This window comes from Cervus canadensis, chromosome 14 (assembly GCF_019320065.1).
Source record: "Cervus canadensis isolate Bull #8, Minnesota chromosome 14, ASM1932006v1, whole genome shotgun sequence".
Taxonomy (NCBI): Eukaryota; Metazoa; Chordata; class Mammalia; order Artiodactyla; family Cervidae; genus Cervus; species Cervus canadensis.
The window spans coordinates 62,372,191-62,391,543 of record NC_057399.1 but is presented as its reverse complement, the minus strand read 5'-3'; the positions used below and the strand labels follow the sequence as shown (position 1 = coordinate 62,391,543).

The 19,353-nt window shown below is 46.5% G+C and overlaps 1 protein-coding gene across 4 annotated transcripts in view; it reads left to right on the top strand.

Moving 5' to 3' along the window:
• PALLD (palladin, cytoskeletal associated protein) overlaps window positions 1-19,353 on the top strand; it is a 382,410-nt gene that overhangs the window by 8,856 nt on the left and 354,201 nt on the right. For all 4 annotated transcript variants that reach the window (XM_043486542.1, XM_043486536.1, XM_043486538.1 and 1 more), the window contains exon 2: window positions 3,190-4,272. In XM_043486542.1, coding sequence (XP_043342477.1) covers window positions 3,254-4,272 — 1,019 coding nt within the window. In that variant the 5' untranslated portion in view covers window positions 3,190-3,253. The remainder of the gene's footprint in view (window positions 1-3,189; window positions 4,273-19,353) is intronic.

Here is a 19,353-nt window from a genome sequence, read left to right as displayed (position 1 = left end):
CCTCCACGACGTAGTGGAAGCGGGAGGCGGGAAAAGGCAAGGGCCGCGGGGACACGCCATCATCTGAAAGCAGGCCTAGAGTCGGAGGCGTGAAGGGACCCAGGCCCGGTCAGTGAGCAGCCCTTGGTGGCCCACTCAGCCAGCCGTCGGGGGAGCGGTGGTCGTCAGCCTGAGCAGTGAGATAAGAGGCAGGTCTGTCTTCTCACCTAGCCTCAGGCCAGCGGGTGTGCTGGGGGCCCAGAAGTAGTCTGGGGGGTCTGCCCTGCGGGCTCTGGAGCCTCACCAAGGCCGCTGCTGGCCAAGCCCAGACCTCCGGGTGGCAGCGACCCTCTCCCCATGCCCGCCTCTGTGATCTGATGGCGTCACCCATCTGCATGGTACCTGCCCCATGTCTGGGTGTCCTGAGGAGCCTGAGGCCAGCTGGGTCCTAGGTGCCCGGCTCCCTCAGCCGTGACCGCTAGACGGGTGAGAGGCACTGGCTGAGCTCTGCCTTCTCTCCAGGACTGGGGCAGGGGAGGGTGACAGCTGCGCCTGGGGACCTGGCCTTTCTTGTCACATCAGAGAGGAAAGTTGGTTTGGTGGAGATTTACAAGAGCATTGTGACGGTGCCCTGCCTCAAAAACAGAGGCTGTAACACCAAGACATTTGCCACAACTCACCACGACGCCTTCCCCTTTCCGAGATATGGGCTCTGCTGAGAGCTTTTGGAGTTTGGAGTTTTAAAGGCAGAAACCACCCGTCACCTTACAGGACCTGCAATAAACCTTTCTCTGCTCCAAACTTCAAGGTTTTTATGTTTTTCTGCCTCATTGTGTGTCAGGCACAGGGATCACAGATGGGGCTCTTGAGGTGCCTTGAAGTAGCTGCCCCTGTAGTAGGTGTTGGGGGTCCTGAAGATGCCCACTTCCCAGTCGTAGGTCACCCTCATACACCAGGGCGCCAAGAGGCCCACCCCAGCTCCTCCTGCAGCTCCTTGAGTGGCAGCAGCGCCTCCTGTGATCTGGGCCACCTGCCCCCTCGGTGTGCCCCCAGCACTCGTGGTGTGTTGCATTTTGTGTCTTCTCACCAACACACAATTGCCAGAAGCACTGGGGGAAATAAGCCATGAAACCTCAGCACTATAATGGAGATGTCTGCAGTTGTGTTTCTTTGCTTGAAAGTGAAAGAGAAGTCGCTCAGTCATGTCTGACTCTTCGAGACCCCATGGACTGCAGCCCACCAGGCTCCTCTGCCCATGGGATTTTCCAGGCAAGAGTACTGGAGTGGGTTGCCATTTCCTTCTCCAGGGTATCTTCCCAACCCAGGGATCGAACCCGGGTCTCCCGCACTGCAGACAGACACTTTGCTTACAGCCTCTTAATTTGGGGGTTGGTTGAATAACACGGCAATCTCTGAAGCATACTTTTCTGGTGAGTTTGGGCCACATAGAAACCTCTCCCTCCATCCACATTATGAGCACTTTCCTGAGTCCTGTGCATTTTTTAGCGGTAATATTGGGGTCACAGATTAAACCTGGACTATATATGCCCTCCTGCTATGATTTTCTCTTTCACCGTGCAAGCAGTTTATAAACGACACCTGATTCAGACAACCGGATCCCATCAGGTGGCACATCTCACAAGTGTGAGATGAACAGTGTGGGCTCTGGGGTCATCATATGGGGTGGAGTCTTGGCTCCCTCTTGAGTTTTTTTTCTTTCTAAACAGGGGCTGCCAGTTTTGCGGTCTTCTGTTTGGGGTGTTGGCTTTTTTAATTTATTATTTTTAGCTGCACTGGGTCTTCGTTGCGGTGCTTCGGCTTCTCGTTGCGGTGGTTTCTCTTGTTGTGGAGCACTGACTCTAGTGCACGAGGGCTTCAGTAGCTGCAGCAAGTGTGATCAGTAATTGTGGCTTCCAGGCTCTAGAGCACAGGTTCAATAGTTATAGTGAATGGGCTTAGTTGCTCCTCAGTATCTGGGATCTTCCCAGATCAGGGATCATCGAAACTGTGTCCCCTGCATTGGGAGGTGGATTCTTAACCACTGAGGCATCAGGGAAGTCCTAGTTGTACAGTTTTTAAGGAAAATAATCTGTATACTGGCTGTGAGTAAATGCCTCCCCCATGCTGAGCGGTCCAGTGATTATCTGCCCCTTTATGAGGAAGTTTGCTGACTACAGCAGAACTGTCCATTTGCACCTGAAATGCAGTAATCAATTTTCAGCTCTGCCTTGAATTAACTAATGAATGAATGTGAATGCACATATGGGCACACCAGGAAAGGAAGAGCTGAAAAGGTTTCAAAAATTTCATCAAAAACTAAACACTAATGAAAACAAATCAAAGTGCATTTTGTGGTTTAGAGTGACATAAGCAGAGTCAGATTTGCTTAAAATCTCAACACACTCCTATTCTCATAACATCAATGAAATTAGAGCTGTAAGAGAGGTGGGTGGGTGGGGGGGATGGAGGGGGGGCCTGAGAGGCGAAAGCCCTGGACCACTCACAGCACCAATGGCAGGGTCACCCTCCTGAATTATTTAAAGAGCTTTAGTGAGATGCTTGGGCTTCCCCAAAGTGCCAGGTGTAAAGAATCCTCTTTCCAATGCAGGAGATGTGGATTTGATCCCTGGGTTGGGAAGATCCCCTGGAGGAGGGCATGGCAACCCACTCTGGTATTCTTGCCTGGAGAATCCCATGCACAGAGGAGCCTGGTGGGCTATAGTCCACAGAGTCACAAGGAGTCAAACATGACTGAAGCGACTGGCACAGCACAGCACAGAAAGATGCTTAGTATTCACTCAGGGGCAAATATCAAATTAAAATAATGAGCAAGGAACTTCCCTGAGAGTCCAGTGGTTAGGACTCTGTGCTTTCACTGCAGGCAGTGCAGGTTCCATCCTGCACTTACTTACTTCCATTCTGGAAGTAAGATCCCACAAGCCAGATGGTCGAATAAATAAAAATAGAATTTAAAAAATTAGGAAAAGTGAAAAAAAAAAAAAAATTAGGAAAAGTGGTCAACGATAAACACAGGTATGCTTGACACTTCTTCCAACTTATAGAGGAAAATTATTTAGAAGGTATGTTTTCCCCTTAATGTTTCTCCCAACTTGTGGATGAGTAGTACCGTGGTCACACGCGCGTGCACGCACACACACACACACACCCCCAGTCGTTCCTACTAACGCAGGTGTGTCTCCTGTCCTTCAGAGCCTGTGTTCAAGACACCGGCCTTCCTGTGGAAGCGGACCGAGTGCATGAGCGCCTCTCGACTATGTCCGAGACGTCCTCCCACGACTCCTTCTACGACTCGCTCTCGGACCTGCTGGAGGACGGCGAGAATGCGGCCTTCTTCCCGGGGCTGTCGGCCTTCCTCAGCCAGGAGGAGATCCACAAGAGTCTGGACCTGGCCCGCAGAGCCATAGCCAGCTCGGAGACGGACGACTGCGCCTGCGAGGAGGTCCCGCAGCGCTGCAGCCCCTCACCCAGGAGCCGCCGGAAGCCGCCGGCCCCTCAGGAGGCCCGTGCGTCCCCGGGGACACCTGGGGACAGCAGGCGGGCACCTGCCACGCCTCCGCCAGCCGAGCAAGCCGAGCGCATCTCCTCGCCCGCATCGCGGAGGAAGCCCGGAGTCTCGCCCCTGCTGGCCAGGCCCAGCTACATCCGGAGCCTGCGCAAGGCTGGAAAGCAGGTGGCCAAGGCCCCCGGCGCCAGCGCCAAGCCCAGGGTCGCGCGCCCCGGCAGGGCCGGCCCCCAGAGCCCGCTGAACGACAAGGCGGCTACCCTCATCGAGGAACTGACCTCCATATTTCGAGAAGCCGCCAAGCCCAGAACCAGGAGCCCGGACGGGGAGTCCTCCTCCCCGGACAGCGGGTACCTGTCCCCTAAAAACCAGCCGTCAGACCCAAGGAGCACCTCGGCCAGCCGCAGCCCCACCCGGGACCAGCAGGATGTGGAGGCCAGGGCCAGGCTCCCAGCACCCGGGCATCACCCCACCCGGGACCGGAAGGACGTGGAGGCCAGGGCCAGGCCCCTGGTGCCTGGGCATCACCCCACCCGGGACCGGCAGGACGTGGAGGCCAGGGCCAGGCCCCCAGCACCCGGGCATCACCCCCCGGTGGCCCAGGATGTGGCCCGGCCCAGCCGCAGCCCCTTGTCCCCACCGCCCCTCAGCGCCCGCCACCCCCCAGCCGCTCCCCGCTTCATCCAAAAGCTGCGGAGCCAAGAAGTGGCAGAAGGTAGTCGGGTCTACCTGGAGTGCAGAGTCGCTGGGAACCCACCTCCTCGGGTCAGGTAGGACTCTGGTTGCGGAGATGCGATGCTTTGCGTGGACTTCCACTCTTAATGTGAGAGAAGAGATTTCTGTTACAAGGCAAGGGCTTGGCTCCCCAAGCGCACAGAAGCAAGTATTATGGCCCTGGCTTTTGAGAAAAGAAAAAGCTCCATTGCGAGTTGGACCAGCAGGGAGACAGGAGGCAAGGTTCAAATCCAGTTCTCGATCCAGGGATCAGGGTGGAATTTAAGGGTTTAGGAAATTTCAAGCTTGGCAGCTGCCTTGATGATAGTCCACAGTTAGCACCTCATGCTGGAGCCAGGTCGTCCTCACTGAGGGACTCCTTGCTTTGTAAAGCACAAGTGTGGCAGCTTTTCTATGCTCCGATATCTGCAGACTGAAAATGCTGGGTTTGTGGTCGTCCTGGAGACAGCTAGGGAGCAAGGGGTTGGGGCGGTGGGGTGTAGGGGGGTGCATATTGTACTTGCACAGTGCTGTCTCCCTACAGTAACTGCAGGTTTCCTCAGTACACCTATGGAAGGAGCTATGTCCGTTTAAGCTTGGTGATATTTTACATGGGTTTTCTTTGTTCGTGCCTCAGTCTTGAGGGAAGTAGGGGTGAAGCCTTCTGCTAGCTGCTTCCTGCTGATGAGGGATTTGGGTTTTTATGAGTGGAATGAAATTGTTTTGCACTTACCTATAAATATTTGCATGTCCCACCTTGAACTCTGAAGTCTCAGGCAATCATCCTGTGAGTCTGAGCAGGGTGGGGGAGGGTAGGTTGTGGGGGGCGGTGCTCCTTAAATGTAGGAGGTGGACAATGAGGACAGAATTTGATGAGTAAGAGGATTAACCCTGAGATACACAGAACTATGGCTCCTAACTTTAACAGTCCTTCCAAACAGACCTTATTTCTTTGGGAATCCATGAAAACCTGTTTTTAACATTTTAGTGATTGAATTTGGATTTATGTAAGCCTGTCCCAGACTCTTAGGTCAAAATGGTCTGCTTTTGAGATGCTACTGTCTTCTCGTCTTGGCCAGGTGGAGTCTTAGCTGTCTGTTTCCTTTTGAAGAGTTACTTAAAGTACCTGGGAGTGGGGTGGCCAGGGTGTGACTACTTTAGCTTTCCTGGAGGATGTGTAACCAGGAGGACGTCACAGGGGCTATTTCACATGCCTGCACGGATTCTCACTGTATGGGTTTGTCCAAGTGTAAGGAGGATGCAGTACTGGGGCTTGTGCAGTGCGAGCGGATGTCCGTGGGAAACCCTAATGGGCTAGACACATTTATGTATAGAAGAGAAGACAGCACCACATTTTATCAAACGTAATGCTGTTACCATTGAGACCTTCAGGAAGGTCTCCCGTAGAACATCGTGTACAGGCTCAATAGGAGCTTGTTTTCTGGGCCACTCTGACCCTCAGCAGGGAAGCTGGTCAGACCTTATCCCAGGTTACTCTGGTTTCTTGGCTTGTCTTGGCAACTGTCTTTTTGAAGGAATGATTCATTGTTTCCCCATGGACTGAGGTCTCCAAGAACCATGAGCTTCATCATGTTCCAAGGGCCTTGACACCTTTGAGTCACCTCAGCCATGAGAGCTCCTCTGTCGTCAGTTTGAATCGGAAGAGACGACCTCAGACAAGGAATTATTTCTTGGGGGAAGGCCTCTGTTACTGCAGAACCTTTCTCTGTCCTATGTGGAAAAGCCTTGCCACCGCGATGGCATCACCAGCGCCTAGACGTTTCTACAGTGTCCCTGGCACTTGGTGTAACAGTGAAGTCTATTTAACCACCATCCCCTGGATCTGTCCCTCGGGCATGCAACCCTTTTATCATCAGGGTGGCCCAGTTTTAGGACTGTTTCTGGTGCAGATCAGCAGTTAGGATTACCTTTCGGATGCTCATTTGCATTTACCAACAATGAACTGCTGGAGTCCATGACATGTCGCAGCCCTCCCATCACGGGTTCCTTGGTGTAGATGAGTAAAATTCTGTCCATTAAACGTTTGGGATAAACCCATCATAAACCCGGCCTCTGTGGCTTTTTGTCCTGACCGCCATCTAAGTCCCCAGAGTCTGCATGAACTCCCCGTGCATGCTGGATGATCCATTTCCAGATCCGAGGCTTCAGCAAGCATGGTCCACACTCAGAATTAGTGGTAGGGTCTCTGAATCTGGGCCTTTGGTTCTGGATGCTTGTTGTGCCGCCGGATCCACCTATTTCCTTTAATTAACTGCTAATCCATTTTGGGTGACCCAGGCAGCACCCATCGGCTGCTCCTCCTGGCATTTTAACAGCATTTATTAATAATAAGGCTTGTGTCTCCTCTGTGTGTTTCATTTCTCTCCTTCCTGACATCAGTGGACCTCTCTTTCCAGGTGGCCCCACACGCACATACAACAGAGAAGGCAGACTTGGAGTCAGTGTGTGTGGTCACTGTCTCTTAGCTCCTAGGCTCAGGGTGTGATGAGGGCAGTGAGCTCTGGGCAAAAGGACCCGGACGCTGGCTTATGCTTCCAGGGCTTCCTGATGAGCTACAACTGCACACCCTCCTTGTCTGTGAAACTGGTCCCATCCTTGAGTATTTCTAAAGGCTGACCAGTCAGGTCAGGTCTTCAGTTATTTGTATACAGTTGTGAGCAGGCTCTCCTGTTGTCCTGGGCAGCAGAGTGGCTGGGTCTAGAGTAGATACTGCCTGTAAGGTGACATTCAGGATGTCAAGTGGTGTGCCTCGTATTTGCCTCATCTCCCTGAAGTAAGCCCATATCCACTGTTTTGTTCTAGTAAAGGCAGTGCATGATGTGGGGTGTGCCGAGGGTTCATTTTTCAGCCTCTTGTGAAAGCCTGCAATCACAGCCCAGAGGCAAACTGGCAATCCTTGATGTAGGTGCCCAGTTGTTTAGAAAAGTAGGCTACAGGCCTTCTGTTGATATCTAAGTGTTAACTTACCTCCAAGACTCATGCCTCATCTTTCATGCACAAACTACCTGGGCAACCAAATGCTGGGCTCTTCAAAGTTTCTTCTCGGTGGTGTGGAATACATTATGACAGCTCAGAGTCCAGCTTAATGGCTTATTGTCATTTCCTTTAAGAGCCTCATGTTTGTGTTTGGCTGAGTCCAAGATCAGGAGTCCAAAGACGACAATACTCAGCCATTCCTAGGAATCCTCACAAGCGCCTTCTGGGGGTGGCTGCAGTCACCCTAGTTAATGTCTCTCTTTCATCTGGCAGTAAATTTCTTTGTCCTTTTGATACTTCAAACCTTAACTAGTTTAGAGTTGGTTGAGAAATTGTGTGCTCTTCCCTTGCAAACTTTATCTAATCGTATTTTGGTCTTAAGTTTCCTTAGTTCTACTAGCAGTTATTCACTCACACATTGGAGTAAGGCTCCCTCATTTAGTGGTAAATCCATTAAGTCCATGGTGAAAGCTTCCCTGAAGATGGTGGGGGTATTCTTAAATCCTTGTGGGAGTTCCATCCAGCAGTGTTGTTGTTTCACATCAGTCTCTGGATCGTCCCATTGAAAGACAAACCCCCAGGACTCAGGACTGAGGGGTATTCAGTAAAAGGCATCTTTTTTCCAGTCCAAAACTATAAACCAGCAAAAGTCTCCAGATAAAGTTGTAAGCAACATCTACGGATTTGACATCATCACATTATTTCCTCTACAATTTGGTTAATGACCTTCAAATCATAAATAGAACTGTTATCTCTGGTCCTGGGTTTTTGTATGGATGGGATTGAAGTGTTACATGAAGATCAACAAGGTCTGAATAATTGATATTTAAAGAAGGTGATTGTCAGAGGCTTTATACCTTCCTTCATGTGCCTCTTTAGATGCCTGTTGCTTTATATCTGGACTTCCTTGATGGCTCATAGGGTAAAGAATCCGCCTGCACTTCAGGAGACCTGGGTTCAGTTCCTGGGTCGGGAAGCTACCCTGGAGAAGGGAATGGTTACCCACTCCGGTATCCTTACCTGGGAAATCCCATGGACAGGGGAGCCTGGTGGGCTACAGTTCATGGGGTGGCAACGAGTCAGACATGACTGAATGACTGGTACTTACTTACTTAAATTTGGAACCTTGTCCCCTGGACAGAGTTTTACTGCTACCGGGACAGCTGTCTTGGCTCTTTCTGGCCTTCCATCATTCCAAACATCGCTCTTAACCTTTTGCAGAATTTCTTCAGGACGTCCAGGTGAGGCTTGATCTTCCAACTGTAAAGGTGAAGCTTGGAGGGCAGAGGCTTGACCTGGGAGTGCACTTAATGTTCCCCACAAGGGAAGAGGGCATCAGGGCAGGTCCAGCTGGGCGTCCCACATCCACAGCAGTGTATCATCTGTCAGCTTTCAGCCCTCTCAGGGAAGGGGGAGGTGTTCCCCTGGGCCCTTGCTATACTCCCTGGATCTCGGTCAAGCTATTTGGTTCAGGAACCCCGTTGAGGTCTGGTTATTAAACATTCCTTAGCCTTGCTCAATCCCCTTGGGTCACTGCGGTCCCTTCTGGGTCAGCTCCAGGCATGGTCTGTGCCTCCCAAGTCCTGATTTGATGATTTGGTTTTGATTCAGGCTGCTGCTGCTAAACCACTTCAGTCGTGTCTGACCCTGTGCGACCCCATAGACGGCAGCCCACCAGGCTCCCCCGTCCCTGCGATTCTCCAGGCAAGAGCACTGGAGTGGGTTGCCATTTCCTTCTCCAACGCATGCATGCATGCTAAGTCGCTTCAGTCATGTCCAACTCTGTGAGACCCCATAGACAGCAGCCCACCAGGCTCCTCTGCCCACAGGATTCTCCAGGCAAGAACACTGGTGGGTCCCCATATCCTTGTTCTGTGTGATTCAGGCAGCCTTCCCTAATACCATCCTGTGCTTCTCCACAGGAGGGTGTTCATGAAGGCCTGCATGCAGCCCAGTTAGGGTGATGAGTAGTGAAACATGTAAAGAGATTCTCTGTTTTCTGAGGGTCATCTCAGTAAGATGGCTTATTATTTCTCCAATTGTGTAAGTTCAAACTGAAACTTGTTTTGGCCTTGGTCAGAGTCCCCTGTGTTGGCCTTGGTCATCTAAGCCTTCTGGGACCTGCCCTAATAGAAATGCCCTGCCTGGGGTAGAGTGCTCGCTAGGCAAACTGAGCACCCTGGTGGGTACGGGGAGGAAGGGGTGTTTCTTTATGATGATCGGATAAGGGCAGCCCTGGGAGGGCTGTTGGCACCCTTTGCACTGCTCACAGGAAGACCCCCTTCATGGGCGGGGGAGCCATGAAAGGGGCAGCTGGAGGGGCGTCTGGATGTAGTCGGTCATTATTCGGCTTTGACTCGATGCACACAGGCTTTTCCTGAGGTCCTTCCCTCTGAACCACAATCTTACATCTCTTCTGCAAATTCTTATTCCAATATAAAGGGCTGAATGATTGTACGATTAACCCCATTTTTCCTCTCTCTAACAAAACAAGTCTAATTTTAAAATAGTATCATAGTTCAAAGACCCATTCTCTGACCATTTTCCCTGAGATTCCACCTACTACCAGGGCCAGGCAGTGTTACAGAGAAAATAATTTTCTTCTTTTCCATTGGTTTATAGTTAACCATTGACCAGTTCTGCAAGAGTTCATGCCAAGGGACTACAGTCAGGTGTGCTATTAACATTCCCCATTTGAAAGGTTGCTCTCAGGATGACTGAAGCCAAAGGATTCCACGGAGGTGCCTTGGGTGGAAAGTCCTCTCTCCCAGGCACAGGGTAGGTTCTTCTGGGATGGACTCCTGTGAAACCACTACAGGTCACGGGGGCAACGACCGGCAGTCAGGGAGCAGTGTCTTCTGTCTCCTGAGTCAGAGGGCCTTCATTAAATCAGGCTTAAAACTTTTCTTTCAGTCATCCAACAGCCTCCCCCTATTAGCCAATGCTAACAAACAAGGCCCATCTAGTCAAAGCTGTGGTTTTCCCAGTAGTCATGTATGGATGTGAGAGTTGGACTATAGAGAAAGCTGAGCACCTAAGAATTGATGCTTTGGAACTATGGTGTTGGAGAAGACTCTTGAGAGTCCCTTGGACTGCAAGGAGATCCAGCCAGTCAATCCTAAAGGAGATCAGTCCGGAATATTTATTGGAAAGACTGATGCTGAAGCTGCAAACTCTAATACTTTGGCCATCTGATGCAAGGAACTGACTCATTGGAAAACACCCTGATGCTGGGGAAGATTGAAGGTAGGAGGAGAAAGGGGCGACAGAGGATGAGATGGTTGGATGGTATCACTGAGTCGACGGACATGAGTTTGAGCAAGCTCCGGAGTTGGTGATGGACAGGGAAGCCTGGAGTATTGCAGTCCGTGGGGTTGCAAAGTCAGACACGACTGAGTGACTGAACTGAACAGAACAAACAGACATAAACCAACCTGAACAAAGAAATCCAAGGCTCTGGAGCTTTAACCCAGGGTTCAGGACTGTAACTTGAACTTTAGAAATGAATTGGGGGTACAGTTACCCTGCTGTGTTAGTCTCAGGTGCACATCAAAGTGACCCAGTTATTGTTGCTCAGTCGCTCAGTCGTGTTTGACTCTGTGACCCCATGGACTGCAGCACCCCAGATTCAGTTATACATATACATATATCCACTCTTCAGATGCTTTTCCCATTTGGGTTATTTCAGAATATTGAGTAGTGTTCCCTGTGCTATACAGTAGGTCCTTGTTGTTTGTCTATTTTTTTTTTATGTAGTACTGTGTGTGTGTTAATCCCCAGCTCCTAACTATATTCCATACATGAGTGATATCATATGATGTTTGTCTTTCTCTGTCTGACTTACTTCATTTAGAATGATAATCTCTAGGCTTATCCATGGTGCTGCAAATGGCATTATTTCATTCTTTTTTATGGTTGAGTAGTGTTCCATTGTATATATGTACCACATCTTCTTTATCCATTCATCTGTCAGTGGACATTTAGATTACTTCCATGTCTTGACTATTGTGAATAGTCCTGCAGTGAACATTGAGGTGCATGTATCTTTTTGAATTATGGCTTTCTCTGGATCTGTGTCCAGGAGTGGGACTGCTGGGTCATATGGTAGTTCTATTTTTAGTTTTTTAAGGAAACTCCATACTATTCTCCATAGTGACTGCAACAATTTACATTCCTACCAATGGTGTGGGAGGGTTCACTTTTCTCCACAGCCTCTCTAGTATTTATTGTTTGTAGACTTTTTGATGATGATCATTCTGAATAGTGTGAGGTAATACCTCATTGTAGTTTTGATTTGCATTTCTCTGATAATTAGTGATATTGAGCATTTTTTCAGTGCATTTTGGTCATCTGTATGTCTTCTTTAGAGAAATGTCTATTTATATCTTTATATATTTTTTATTATTTTTTTTATATTGAGCTGCTTGAGCTGTTTGTATATTTTGGGAGGTTAATCCCTTGTCAGTCAATTCATTTGCAAATATTTTCTTCTATTCTGTGTGTTATCTTTTCATTTTGTTTATGGTTTCCTTTGCTGTGCAAAAGCTTTTAAGTTTAATTAGTCCCATTTGCTTACTTTTTTTTTTATTTTAAGTACTCTAGGAGTGGGGGTCAAAAAAAGATAGTGCTGCAATTTATATCTAACCAGGACTTTTGAGGACTTTTTCTATTTCTCCCCAGGGTGGGGCTCTAACCCACGATCTTGATGAGGTTATTAGACAGTTCAGGCACAGGCATGTTTCAGCAGGGTTACGTCAGGAACTACATCTGACCCAAAAGCAGCACAAGGAGCCCGAGTCCGGAGCTGGGGAGGCAGGAAACTGACAGCCGCTCCTGCAGACAAGTGCGGCCAAGGTGGCCACTCAGGGTCAGGGCTGAGGGCCCACGTCCCTGTGGCAGGGGGTCATGACACCCGGGCCCCTTCGTGGTCACCAGAACTTGTGACCGAGCAAGGGCTGGCTGCCAGACAGGCACAGGAGCCAATACGGTAGCCCTGGAAAGCACTTCTTTTGAGGAAAGAAAGTGCTTCATTGTGAGGTCGACCAGCAAGGAGACTGGAGGCACGGCTCAAATCCGTTTACCCGCTCCAGGGATCAGGGCAAAATTTAAGGGGTTCAGGTAATTTCAAACTTGGGAGCTGATTTGCTAATCAGCGCATGTAAGCTCCGGAGCTGGGAGTCAGGTTCTCCTCTGTGAAGGGCTCTGACGGCAGTGCTTGCATGCTCTGTTCCCGGACTGAAGACACGCAGTTGGGCCATCCTGGAGATGCGGTTTCCCTCTTACACATGTGTGTGCAGAGCTGCCTCTGTAAAATAACTCAGGTTTGACCAACCCACTACCTGCCTAAGGAGGCAGTGAATTCCAGCTAGCCAGTGTTTCACATCCTGCACAGTGAGCCCCCTGGAGCAGGAGGTCATGTCTTCAGTGACCCGCAAGGCAGAGGTCCCGTCGTGGCAGACATCGGTGCACGGTAGACATCAATACTAGCTGAGCTCTGGTCCCTGGCCGGTGGGTCTGCCGTCCTGAACCAGTGCTGCTGAGGGGGCGGGGTGGGAGGCGGTGTTGGCAAAGGATGGGGCAAGCAGACAGAACAGCATGTTGCTACAGGGGGCCCCAGCATTAAGGTAGCCAGTAAGATGCCCAACTGGTACAGTCAAGTGCTGGGCATAATTTGAATATTTACTGGAGATGGTTAAAGTGTGGCTGAAACCAGAAGTTTTCTGGCAGATGAAAGGCACAGGGTGTGTGTGACCAATCACAAGGTCAGCCCCAGCTGTGTCCGGTCTGAGCATGGGGTCCATGGGCACGTGTTCACTATGCTGAGCGCACCACACCTTCAACGTGGCAGAACTTACCCATGAAGACAGAGACACCAGGCAGGGTGTGGACAGGCCTGTTGCCCATGCCCGGGTCATGGGCAAGACATGAGAGGGCAGACAGCAGACAACAGCAGGTGAGGAGTGTGCAGTTAGTGGGAATCGCTGATCACTGACACCACCATGCCCACTGTGATTTCTCTGCATCCTTCTATGGGCACAGAGGGTATAGCATCTGTACCTCCTGTGCAAAGAGGTTGAGGAGCGACCCTGGGGTCAGACTCCAGGGTCTCCCATCACGACTCCACTCTTCACCAAGTGTGTACCTAGACAAGTCATTTTGTGATTTCAGTTTATTCATCTGTGGGAATTATGATACCCACTCCCACTGTATTTTGTGACTAAATAAAATAGCATGTGAAAAAATAAAACAGTGCCTTGCATCTAGTGACTGTTGTTTTACTATTACCTTTTATGGCTAATATTTCTCATTTCTTAATTTCATATGCCAAAATGAAAATAACAATTCAAGTCAGGATTATACTATGGAAAATAAGCCATTAATGCATTTATTTGGAAAGTTTTGATTTTATTAATGAACAGTGTTTCACCTAAATTACATAAATATAAAAATTAATTCAAAATTAAGAAATTCAGCAAAAAGGTAAGGAAGACATCACTGGCTACAAGCTGCAAGGCTGGTACTTACTAATGTAGCATTTCACAAATCACAAACTACTGCTCACCAGCACCCACTGACACACACTTTGCTGCCGCTGGCTCCTTGGGCTGACAGACCATCACTCACAGACATGAAGTAAGTCAGCATCACCGACAGGAACTGATGGAGTCAGAGGCAAAGAATTTTTTTTTCAAACCAATTTGTTCAACTAACTCACCTTGAGTCAGTTTTTACACAGTTTGTGTGCATGCTAAGTTGCTTTAGTCGTGTCCTGCTCTTTGTGACCCCATGGACTGTAGCCCGCCAGGCTCTTCTGTCCATGGGATTTCCCAGGCAAGAATACTGGAGTGGGTTGCCATTTCCTCCTCCAGGGGATCTTCCAGACTCAGGGATGGAATTGGCAGGCGGGTTCTTTACCACTAGCGCCACCTGGGAAGCCCTTTTACATGGTTTACATCTCCTTTAGAAGCTGACAGCAGGGGGCAGCAAAAAACTTCCTAATGAGTTTATTTAATTAAATATCTCATCCTAAATTCTGCATTGGGCCTCCCTTGTAGCTCAGCTGGTAAAGAATCCGCCTGCAGCGCAGGAGACCTGAGTTCTATCCCTGGGTTGGGAAGATCCCCTGGAGAAGGGAAAGGCTACCCACAGGAGACCTGAGTTCGATTCCTGGGTTGGGAAGATCCCCTGGAGAAGGGAAAGGCTACCCACTCCAGTATTCTGGCCTCGAGAATTCCATGGACTCTGTATAGTCCATTATTTATCTTTTCTATAAAAAAAAATTCTTATCACTTTGCTTGTGATGGAAGTGAAATTATTTCTTTTGGATTCTATTTAGATGTCTTTAACCCACTAACCATGGGAACAAATAATTATTTGTTAGAAATGCATTCATGTGTCACTCAAAACAGTTCCACAGATTTTCAAACTGCACACTGCTCCACTGACGTTGACTCCAAAATAGCCCCCTTCTAAACATATTCTTAACAAAAAGTAATCCATTTACCCATCAAAGGATTAATTCAAGTGAGCCTCCCATAACTTCTGTGTTAAAGTTCACTTAACCATTTCATAGTTTGGGGGCCATCCAGTGCAGGCTTCTGCCTTTTCTCCTTGGGGGGAGAGGAGAATTAATGTAGTTAGTAGCTACAGGATTATTAACTAGTTTCTCTTGTCATCTCCCAGTCTGCCAAAGCCCATGACCAATGTTAGTCATTAATGTTGTGCCCTTCTAGAAATTAAGTTTCTGATGAGAATGCACCATTTTTTAAAGTTAGCCAGGTTGTTTTGTTATCCTTTGAGGGTTTTTTTTAGGGGGAAAGTGTAAATGTACATTGAAGTTTCTTGATCTCTGTTCCAAGATCTTGGTCCCTCTGCCATGCATTTGCAAATGCACCAAATGCCTAGAACCTTTGAGCTCCTTTCCCCCATGAGAATGGGAGATCCTGAAGAGGAAACCTTCTTGGAAGGGAATTTTGTATAAGGAAGACAAATTTTATTTTTTTTTCTTTTTTGCCAATTATTTTTATTAGTTGGAGGCTAAATACTTCGCAACATTGCAGTGGGTTTTGTCATACATTGACATGAATCAGCCATGGAGTTACATGTATTCCCCATCCCAATCCCCCCTCCCACCTCCCCCCCTACCCGATTCCCCTGGGTCCTCCCAGTGCACCTGGCCCGAGCACCTGTCTCATGCATCCCACCTGGGCCGGTGGTCTGTTTCATCATAGATAATATACATGCTGTTCTCTCGAAACATCCCACCCTCGCCTTCTCCCACAGAGTCTAAAAGTCTGTTCTGTACATCTGTGTCTCTTTTTCTGTTTTGCATATAGGGTTATCATTACCACCTTTCTAAATTCCATATATATGTGTTAGTATACTGTATTGGTCTTTATCTTTCTGGCTTACTTCACTCTGTATGATGAGCTCCAGTTTCATCGATCTCATTAGAACTGATTCAAATGAATTCTTTGTAACGGCTGAGTAATATTCTATGGTGTATATGTACCACAGCTTCCTTATCCATTCATCTGCTGATGGGCATCTAGGTTGCTTCCATGTCCTGGCTATTATAAATAGTGCTGTGATGAACATTGGGGTGCACATGTCTCTTTCAGATCTGGTTTCCTCAGTGTGTATGCCCAAGAGTGGTATTGCTGGGTCATATGGCAGTTCTATTTCCAGTTTTTTAAGAAATCTCCACACTGTTTTCCATAGTGGCTGTATTAGTTTGCATTCCCACCAACAGTGTAAAAGGGTTCCCTTTTCTCCACACCCTCTCCAGCATTTATTGCTTATAGACTTTTGGATAGCAGCCATCCTGACTGGCATGTAATGGTACCTCATTGTGGTTTTGATTTGAATTTCTCTGATAATGAGTGATGTGGAGCATCTTTTCATGTGTTTGTTAGCGATCTGTATGTCTTCTTTGGAGAAATGTCTGTTTAGTTCTTTGGCCCATTTTTTGATTGGGTCATTTATTTTTCTGGAATTGAGCTGCAGGAGTTGCTTGTATATTTTTGAGATTAATCCTTTGTCTGTTTCTTCATTTGCTATTATTTTCTCCCAATCTGAGGGCTGTCTTTTCACCTTACTTATAGTTTCCTTTGTAGTGCAAAAGCTTTTAAGTTTCATTAGGTCCCATTTGTTTATTTTTGCTTTTATTTCCAATATTCTGGGAGGTGGGTCATAGAGGATCCTGCTGTGATTTATGTCGGAGAGTGTTTTGCCTATGTTCTCCTCTAGGAGTTTTAATAGTTTCTGGTCTTACATTTAGATCTTTAATCCATTTTGAGTTTATTTTTGTGTATGGTGTTAGAAAGTGTTCTAGTTTCATTCTTTTACAAGTGGTTGACCAGTTTTCCCAGCACCACTTGTTAAAGAGGTTGTCTTTTTTCCATTGTATATCCTTGCCTCCTTTGTCAAAGATAAGGTGTCCATAGGTTCGTGGATTTATCTCTGGGCTTTCTATTCTGTTCCATTGATCTATATTTCTGTCTTTGTGCCAGTACCATACTGTCTTGATGACTGTGGCTTTGTAGTAGAGTCTGAAGTCAGGCAGGTTGATTCCTCCAGTTCCATTCTTCTTTCTCAAGATTACTTTGGCTATTCGAGGTTTTTTGTATTTCCATACAAATTGTGAAATTATTTGTCTAGTTCTGTGAAAAATACCGTTGGTAGCTTGATAGGGATTGCATTGAATCTATAGATTGCTTTGGGTAGAATAGCCATTTTGACAATATTGATTCTTCCAATCCATGAACACGGTATGTTTCTCCATCTGTTTGTGTCCTCTTTGATTTCTTTCATCAGTGTTTTATAGTTTTCTATGTATAGGTCTTTTGTTTCTTTAGGTAGATATACTCCTAAGTATTTTATTCTTTTTGTTGCAATGGTGAATGGTATTGTTTCCTTAATTTCTCTTTCTGTTTTTTCATTGTTAGTGTATAGGAATGCAGGGATTTCTGTGTGTTAATTTTATATCCTGCAACTTTACTATATTCATTGATTAGCTCTAGTAATTTTCTGGTAGAGTCTTTAGGGTTTTCTATGTAGAGGATCATGTCATCTGCAAACAGCGAGAGTTTCACTTCTTCTTTTCCTATCTGGATTCCTTTTACTTCTTTTTCTGCTCTGATTGCTGTGGCCAAAACTTCCAAACACTATGTTGAATAGTAGTGGTGAGAGTGGGCACCCTTGTCTTGACCTGATTTTAGGGGAAATGCTTTCAATTTTTCACCATTGAGGGTAATGCTTGCTGTGGGTTTGTCATATATGGCTTTTATTATGTTGAGGTATGTTCCTTCTATTCCTGCTTTCTGGAGAGTTTTAATCATAAATGAGTGTTGAATTTTGTCAAAGGCTTTCTCTGCATATATTGAGATAATCATATGGTTTTTATCTTTCAATTTGTTAATGTGGTGTATTACATTGATTGATTTGCGGATATTAAAGAATCCTTGCATTCCTGGGATAAAGCCCACTTGGTCATGGTGTATGATTTTTTTAATATGTTGTTGGATTCTGTTTGCTAGAATTTTGTTAAGGATTTTTGCATCTATGTTCATCAGTGATATTGGCCTGTAGTTTTCTTTTTTTGTGGCATCCTTTTCTGGTTTTGGAATTAGGGTGATGGTGGCCTCATAGAATGAGTTTGGAAGTTTACCTTCTTCTGCAATTTTCTGGAAGAGTTTGAGTAAGATAGGTGTTAGCTCTTCTTTAAATTTTTGGTAGAATTCTGCTGTGAAGTCATCTGGTCCTGGGCTTTTGTTTGCTGGCAGATTTCTGATTACAGTTTCAATTTCCTTGCTTGTGATGGCTCTGTTAAGATCCTCTATTTCTTCCTGGTTCAGTTTTGGAAAGTTATACTTTCCTAAGAATTTGTCCATTTCATCCAAGTTGTCCATTTTATTGGCATAGAGCTGCTGGTAGTAGTCTCTTATGATCCTTTGTATTTCAGTGTTGTCTGTTGTGATCTCTCCATTTTCATTTCTAATTTTGTTAATTTGGTTCTTCTCTCTTTGTTTCTTAATGAGTCTTGCTAATGGTTTGTCAATTTTGTTTATTTTTTCAAAAACCAGCTTTTAGCTTTGTTGATTTTTGCTATGGTCTCTTTAGTTTCTTTTGCATTTATTTCTGCCCTAATTTTTAAGATTTCTTTCCTTCTACTAACCCTGGGGTTCTTCATTTCTTCCTTCTCTAGTTGCTTTAGGTGTAGAGTTAGGTTATTATTTGACTTTTTTCTTGTTTCTTGAGGCAAGCCTGTAATGCTATGAACCTTCCCTTAGCACTGCTTTTACAGTGTCCCATAGGTTTTGGGTTTTTGTGTTTTCATTTTCATTCATTTCTATGCATATTTTGATTTCTTTTTTGATTTCTTCTATGACTTGTTGGTTATTCAGAAGGGTGTTATTTAGCCTCCATATGTTTGAATTTTTAACAATTTTTTTCCTGTAATTGAGATCTAATCTTACTGCACTGTGATCAGAAAAGATAACTGGAATGATTTCAATTTTTTTGAATTTTCCAAGACCAGATTTGTGGCCCAGGATGTGATCTATTCTGGAGAAGGTTCCTGTGTGCACTTGAGAAAAAGGTGTAGTTGATTGTTTTGGGGTGAAATGTCCTATAGATATCAATTAGGTCTAGCTGGTCCATTGTGTCATTTAAGGTTTGTGTTTCCTTATTAATTTTCTGTTTAGTTGATCTATCCATAGTTGTGAGTGGGGTATTAAAGTCTCCCACTATTACTGTGTTACTATTAATTTCCTCTTTCTTACTCGTTAGCATTTGCTGTACGTATTGTGGTGCTATGTTAGGTGCATATATATTTATAATTGTTATATCCTCTTCTTGGATTGATCCTTTGATCATTAAGTAGTGTCCTTCTTTGTCTCTTTTCACATCCTTTATTTGAAAGTCTATTTTATCTGATATGAGTGTTGCGACTCCTGCTTTCTTTTGTTCTCCGTTTGCGTGAAATTTTTTCCAGCCCTTCACTTTTAGTCTGTATGTGTCTCGTGTTTTGAGGTGGGTCTCTTGTAGGCAGCATATATAGGGGTCTTGTTTTTGTATCCATTCAGCCAATCTTTGTCTTTTGGTTGGGGCATTCAACCCATTTACATTTAAGGTAATTA